The sequence below is a fragment of the Meles meles genome, unplaced genomic scaffold (assembly GCF_922984935.1).
Source record: "Meles meles unplaced genomic scaffold, mMelMel3.1 paternal haplotype, whole genome shotgun sequence".
Classification (NCBI taxonomy): domain Eukaryota; kingdom Metazoa; phylum Chordata; class Mammalia; order Carnivora; family Mustelidae; genus Meles; species Meles meles.
The window spans coordinates 132,483-140,451 of NW_025721191.1; the positions used below are offsets into that span (position 1 = coordinate 132,483).

The 7,969-nt window shown below is 40.2% G+C and overlaps 1 protein-coding gene across 1 annotated transcript; it reads left to right on the top strand.

Moving 5' to 3' along the window:
* The first annotated feature begins 4,382 nt into the window (after positions 1–4,382).
* LOC123936096 (olfactory receptor 2T29-like) lies at positions 4,383–5,345 on the top strand. Its single transcript, XM_045996865.1, has one exon. The coding sequence runs from the start codon at positions 4,383–4,385 to the stop codon at positions 5,343–5,345; it is 963 nt and encodes a 320-aa protein (XP_045852821.1).
* The last annotated feature ends 2,624 nt before the right edge of the window (positions 5,346–7,969 follow it).

Consider the following 7,969-nt stretch of genomic DNA (forward strand, 5'->3'; position numbering starts at 1 on the left):
ATTAGTTTCAGATGTTTAATAACTTATCAGTTGCATATAACACCCAGTTATAATCACATCACATGCCCTCAATAAGGTCCATAACCCAATTACTCCATCCCCCATTCACCACTCCTCCAGCAACCCTCAGTTTGTTTCCAATAGCTAAGATTTTCTCATGGTTTGTCTCTCTCCCTCTCTAGTGAGTTCCCATTCACTTTTCCCTCCCTTTTCCTATGATCCTCTGTGCTGTTTCTTACATTGCTCATATGAGTGAAACCATAGGATAATCTGTCTTTCTCTGATTGACTTATTTTACTCAGCATAATATCCTCCAGTTCCATCTATGTCAATGTAAGTGGTAAGTATTCATCCTTTCTGATGTGTGACTAAATTTCATTGTATATATGAAACACATGTACTTTATCCATTCATCTGTTGATGTACATCTCAGCTCTTTCTACTTTTTAGCTATTATGGGCATTGCTGCTATGAACATTGGGGTACAGGTGCCCCTTTGGATTACTACATTTGTATATTTGGGGTAAATACATAGTAGTGCAATAGTGTAGCCCTATTTTTAACTTTTTAAAGAACCTCCACACTGTTCTCCAGAGGGGCTGCACCAATTTGGATTCCCACCAACAAGTTATGATGATTCGTCTTTCTCTGCTTCCTCCCCAACATCAGTGTTTCCCGAGTTATTAATTTTAGCCATCCTGACTGGTGTGAGGTGGTATCTATTGTGGTTTTCACTTGCATTTCCCTGATGGCTTGTGATGTGTAGCATTTTTTTTTCATGTGTCTGTTGGCCATTTGTTTGTCTTCTTGGGAGAAATGTCTTTCATGCATTCTGCCCATTTCTTGACTGGATTATAGTTTTGGGGTGTTGAGTTTGAGCAGTTCTTTATGGATCTTGGAAATTAGCCTTTTATATGATATGTTATTGGCAAATATCTTCTCTCATTCCATTTGGTGCCTTTTAGTTTTCTTTGTGGTGCAGAAGTTTTTAGCTTGATGAAGTCCCAAAAAATGAAGTTCCTTTTTGCTTTTGTTTCCCTTGCCTTTGGAGATGTGTCTAGGAAGAAGTTGCTGCAGCTGGGGTCAAAGTGATTGCTGCCTGTGTTCTCCTCTAGGATTTTGATGGATTCCTGTCTCACATTAGGTCTTTCATCCATTTTAAGTTTATCTTTGTGTATGATGTAAGAAAATCATCCGGTTTCATTCTTCTCCATGTGATTGTCCATATTTACCAGAACCATTTATTGAATATTGATTTTCTCCTTATCTCTGAAATTTGCAAGCTTAACTATTATATTTCAGGGTATTGACCTATTTTTATTTATTTTAGGGGGTGTTCCTTTTACCTTTTGGAAATAAATCCCTGTTTCCCTCCCCAGATTAAGAAAGTTCTCAACTATGATTTGCTCAAGTACACCTTCTGTCCTTCTCTCTCTTTCTTCTTTCCCTGAGACTCCAATAATTCCAATATTGTTTCATTTTATGGAATCAGTGATATATCAAATTCTCCTCTCCTGTCCATTAGTTGCTGCTTGGGGCTTTTGTTCCCTAAGGCTTTTGTGCCTCTTTAGAGGATGAAAGTAAAAATAGTCAGGCTGATCTCCATCCCTGAAGCTGAAATATGGCAGCCCCATCTTCCCAGTAAATCCTCAGGGATAAGCAGTCCTCACTTTTCTGTGTGCTAAAGTTCAGACTTCTGTGGTGCATTTCTGCACCAGTCCTCCTGGGGAAAGTGGAAGGTCACCATGTTTCTGTCCTTTTTTGGGCCCCCACATGGAGAGTAGTCATCCAGTGGTGCCTCAGTTTGTGGTTTAGGGCAAATGGATATGAGAACCCCCTTCCCAGGCTCACTGACCATAGACTGTTTCCTGCTCAAATGCTTGGAAACTCTGCTGATTCAGGAACTCTTATTCTTTCTGTAACCCTGGATTTCCTGAAACCACAGCCTCCCACCTAGGATTCTTCCCTGCTTTGCCACATGAACATCTTTCAGGCAGGGATGTCTTTTACTGGGGCAGACTTCTAAAAGTTCTGATTTTGCACTCAGGCTATATCACTTTCTGGTAGCTCCCTCATGGAAGATCCCACTCCCCACCATTTGTCATCCAACTATCCCATCAAATTCACTTCTCCATACCTCCTAACTTATAAAAAGTGGTCTTTTTACTATTTGTAGAATCCAAAAATTATTTTCTTAAACATCTATGGTTGAAATCATAGGTGTTCAGAATGGTTGGAATGTTATCCAGCTAAATTCAAGGGACCAGATGAAATGAGATCCTCTAATCTTCTGCCATCTTGCTTCCCTCCCCCTACCAATATCCTTTTAAAAATATTTTTATTTGAATATACTCGTCACACAGTGTTCCATCAGCTTTATATTTACAACATAGTGATTCACAAGGTTAAGTTATTATGTTCACAACAAGTGTACTTACCATCTGTCATGAGACATTATCAGGGTGATGGAGAGTGGGTCAAAATGGGTGAAGGGGAGAAGGAGGTACAGGCCCCTAATTATAGAATGATAAGGCACAGGAATACAGTCAATATTTTAATAAAAATGCAATGGGATAGATGGTAGCTGTATTTATGATGAATATAGCATAGTGTATAAACTTGTTAATGGAACATTGTAAACTATACTCAAATTTAAAGAAATAATAAAATAAAAATGAAGGAAAAAATACAAAAAATAAAACAAAATATACAATTAATGGGCTATATTCCTTATGCTGAGCCTTTTATTCCTGTGACTTATTTATTCCATAACTGGAAGACAGTATCTCACATTCTTCTTCACCCATTTTGTCACTGCTCCATCACTTTCTTCCCTAGCAACCATCAGTTTCTTCTCTGTATTTACACATATGGTTAGCTTTTTGCTTATTCATTCATTTCTGTTTTTACATTCCACATACAGAACTGAGTTTATGTGGCATTTGTCTTTCTCAGTCTGACTTACTTCACTTAATATAATACCATGTGGGCCCATCCATGTTGTTACAAAGGGCACAATGTTATGGATTTTATGGCTGCATAATAGTCCATTGTCTGCACGGAATATACAAACACACACATACATACCACTCCTTCCTTAAAGATTCATCTATTAATGGACAGTTAGATTCCATATGGAAAGATTGTTTCCATATCTTAACTATTGTGAATAAGAATAGCATAAGAATAGGGGTACATATATAAATATATGAATGAATGAAATCTTGCCATTTGCATTGTTATGGATGGAGCTAGAGAATAAGTTATGCAAACTAAGTTAATCAGAGAAAAACAAATGTCAGATGATCTCACTTATATGTTGAATTTAATAAACAAAACAAATAAGTAAAGGGGGGGAAAGAGAGAGGCAACTATAGAGAATAAACTGATGGTTACCAAAGGGAAGTGGGAAGGGGATGGATTAAATAGGTGATGGAGATTAAAGAATGCAGATGTTGTGGTATGCACCAAGTGTTGTATGGAAGTGTTGAATCACTATATTGTGTACCTGAAACCAATATTGCATTGTATGTGGCACCTGAAACCAAAATTACACTGTATAAAAACTAACTGGAATTTGAATAAAAATGTTAAAAAAGGTCATATGAAGATCTGGTAAAAATTAAAATAAACATATATGTCCATATATTAGTGTTTTTGCTTTATTTGGGGAAATGCATAACCAGTAGTGGAATTATTAAGGCATGAATATTTTTTTAAAAGATGTATTTTTTTGGTTTTGCTTTTTGTTTTTGTTTTTGTTTTACAGAGAGAGAAAGATAACAGGAGACAGGGCAAAGGGAGAGGGAGAAAGAGAATCTCAAGAAGTCTCCCTGCTTGGTATTGAGTCTAGTGGAGCAGTTCTCAAACTCTGACCCTGAGATCAAAACTTGGTCAAGGGGCACCTGGGTGGCTCAGTGGGTTAAAGCCTCTGCCTTCGGCTCAGGTCATGATCTCAGGGTCCTGGGATCGAGCCCCGCATCAGGCTCTCTGCTCAGCAGGAAGCCTGCTCCCTCTCTCTCTGCCTGCCTCTCTGCTTGCTTGTGATCTCTGTCTGTCAAATAAATAAAATATTAAAAAAAAAAAAAAACTTGGTCAAAAGTTGGGGACTTAACCAACTAAGTCACTCAGGTTCCCCTAAGGTACTGTATTTTTGATTTGTGAATTCCTAAATTTCTATTAAATTTGTTCAATTACAGGTAATTTATACTCCTACAATTTGCAAGTCCTTGGAATTTCTCTTTATTAGTACCCTGGGTTCCTGTGTGTAAACATGCACACAGACACACACACAAGCTCACTAAAATTTTATTTCAGGTTGTCATATGCCATGAGTGATCTATTAACTCTACAGTTCTCCTTGGTGATTCAGGTAAAATCCAATGGAGAATACCACTTGGGTGGCCAACCATACTGGACGATTAGATTTTGAACTAGTGGGACTCTTCAGTCAATCCAACCACCCAACTCTTCTTTGTGTGGTCATTTTTGTGGTTTTCCTAATGGCCTTGTCTGGAAATACCATCCTGATCCTTCTGATACAGTGTGATGTTCACCTGCACAACCCCATGTACTTTTTTATCACCCAATTGTCTCTCATGGATGTGATGTACATTTCTGTCACTGTGCCCAAGATGCTCATGGACCAGGTCATAGGAGTGAATAAGATCTCAGCCCCTGAATGCGGGATGCAAATGTTTCTTTATTTGACACTAGGAGGTTCAGAATTTTTCCTTCTAGCTGCCATGGCCTATGACCGCTATATGGCCATCTGCCATCCACTCCGTTATCCTATCCTCATGAACTATAGGGTGTGTCTCCTCTTGGTGTCTTCTTCCTGGTTTCTAGGATCTGTGGATGGATTTATGCTCACATCCGTCAGCATGACCTTCCCCTTCTGTAGATCCCGGGAGATCCATCATTTCTTCTGTGAGGTCCCTGCTGTAATGAAGCTTTCCTGCTCAGACACTTCCCTCTATGAGACCCTCATGTACCTGTGCTGTGTTCTCATGCTCCTCATCCCTGTGACAATCATTTCAAGCTCCTATTCTTTCATCCTCTTCACCATCCACAGGATGAACTCAGCAGAGGGATGGAAGAAGGCCTTTGCCACTTGTTCTTCCCACATGATGGTAGTCATCCTCTTCTATGGTGCTGCTGTCTATACCTACATGCTTCCCACCTCCTATCACACCCCAAAGAAGGACATGATTGTATCTGTCTTTTACACTATACTCACTCCTGTTCTAAATCCTTTAATTTATAGTCTTAGGAATAAGGATGTAACAAGGGCTCTAAAAAAAATGTTGAATGTGGGATCTGTCTTACATGAAAGTATAAAGTAGGAAATATTTGTACTGTTTCTTTTCCTTCATGCTACAAATTAGAACTTTAGGATCTTATGCCAACGTTATTCTTCAGGTTCTCATACCATATGTCAACACCTATTCATCCCTTTCAGAGGAATTGTTTCCTTATACTGAAAAGCTCTTCATTTTTACACTTCTGTATTCAAAATATTTGTACAATTGCATTGTACCCATGTTATATTTTTCTGAAATTTACAACTGCACTGTGATTCTGTGGGAAAATACTCATATTTGTATGAAATACATATCAAGATATTCACAAACAAGGGTCATAAGGTGATATGAGACAGACAGATGGAGAGAGAAGTGATAAATCAAATGGGGTGTAATGCTAATACTTGAATCTAGGAAAAAGGTATATTAATTCTTTATTGTACTATTATTAATATTAATACTACTTTTACTATTCATACTAATTTTCTACAAATTTGAAATTACTTGGGAATAAAATATAAAGTATCAAACTTTTGGCTATGTTAAAAATTTGTCCTTGATGCATAGTGTCATTTTAAGTGAAAAATCTTGAAAATCATTCAAAAATTAACATGGCTGATCATTACTGCATCAATCCAGTTGTTGTGCTGTTTAATTAGATCGATTTCATTCCTTAGGTTTCAAAACTGAAGACATTCAGTGGCTGTTATCTCTCTGAAATCATTAGTACATTGTGGTAGAATGTACTGTGTGAAAAATATTAATCCCAAGAAGCCAGGCTTAGGGCAGCTTTCCAGCATAAAGTAATACCAGCTGAGATTTGAAGTATGTCATTTATACAAACAAGCAGAGGAAGACCATCAAACAACAAATCTTTCATTTATTCAAAAAGCACATCTTATGATAAAATAAACAAATAACTAATAGCAAACTGAATTTAACATATAAATAACAAATGTCTACTATCCCTAAGGGATTTGGTCTATAAGTGTAGTTTGTGAAAATAGTTGTAGTAAAATACACAAATTATTTTGAGGCTCATGTAGAAAAGGCATAGCTCATAAGGACATACCTGTTCTACCTATGACATGTGAATTCAGCCAAACAAAGAAGCTGGAAGGAGACCCTCGATCTCAGTGTTGAATGGTGACCAGATGCTACCTTCATATGAGTACAGGAGGCTGGGACCAGGGTTCTTGCTCAAGGAGCGACGACATGATGCCACAATAAAGGAGCACTATAAGCAAAGTTCAGGTGGTTGACCAAACAGGAGAGAAATGTCCCAATAGCACCTCCTTCCTGGTTCACCTTATACCTTCGTTTCTTGTCCTTTCATGACCAAGACATTTACAAATGATAACAAAATGACCAGATTTGGATTGTAGAAAAGTTAAATCACTGGGAATCTATTGGAGAAGAGCAACACTTGGTTGAAGACCAGGAGAGTAGGAAGATGAGCTGAATAGTGTTGATCTAAGTGGAATGGACTTTTCCAAGTGGAATTATGGGCTTTTGGGGTGTAAGCTGGGCCTTGTTGAATATATTCCATAAAACCACAAATTTGGTTGCATGTTTACCCATTTCCAATTGTTAGGGATGAAAGGAATGAGAATGACACAAAGCAAAAATCAAGCAAAGTTTTATTTCACGCCATGCATCAGAAATGAAACTGACCGGTAGGTGCTGAGCCTTGCTGGGGGCCACCGCCTCCTTGCCCTGGGGTCCCTCCTGGAGGCTCCCTGCCTCACCCTCACTGTACCACAGGCCACTCCTGACGAGTCCGCTCCCGGCGGCGCTGCTGCTTGGGGTGGCAAGGCCGCTGCAGATGAGGCAGCTCCCAGGACTTCTAGTGACAGCGCCGCTGCTCGGGCAGCAAGGCCACTCGTGGCGGCACCGCTGCAGATGAGGTTCCCAGCAATGCCGCTCCAGATGAGGCTGCTCCCGGTGGCGCCACTGCTTGGGGTGGCGAGGCTCCCAGCAATGCTGCTCCCGATGATGAAAAGGGCGCTGTCATTCTCCACAACCCCGACACTACCACTACCCTAACGGCTCCCAATGGTTCCTGCTACCAGCTACCCTAACTCCTCCTGCTACTACTCCCCCGTGCAGTCTCACAGACCAGCCTTTATAGAGGTGGTTGAGCCCGACCCACACACAGGTGGCCAATGGGATTGCAACTCACCTCAGTAAATATATGCATGCCCCACTGATTGATCGTCTTCATCTAGCTGGCCTGGCCCACCCCTATATCCCCCCCTTTTCTTTGGAAATTAGTCAAATCCTTGACCTTTCAACAGGTAACAATAGGAGCAAAAATAAACTCAGGGTTTTTTAGCCTTAGCTTTAGTCCATGGTCAACAGGGTCTGTCGGCTGCAGCTTCCGTCTCTGGGGGGTGTTCTCGTCCTCAGTTCGTTTGACCTGACCCGCATGAATCCAGGCCCTAATGCCTTCTACATTTACTGCTGTGGGGGTGGTCAAGATAACAGTAAATGGTCCCTTCCAGAAAGACTCCAAGTTTCCCACTTGATAGCGATGTATCCAAACCAAGTCCCCGGGTTGATAAGGATGTGGTTCCACCTCGGCCTCCATCCCAGTGCGGGCAGTCAGGATCCCTGAGTGGGCTTTTTTTAAGATAGACTGTAATGCCTGCAGTGACTGCAGTACA

What these genes read in the sequence shown, in the direction of transcription:
- LOC123936096 (XM_045996865.1), top strand. Translation starts at nt 4,383, where the DNA reads ATGGAGAATACCACTTGGGTGGCCAACCATACTGGACGATTAGATTTT.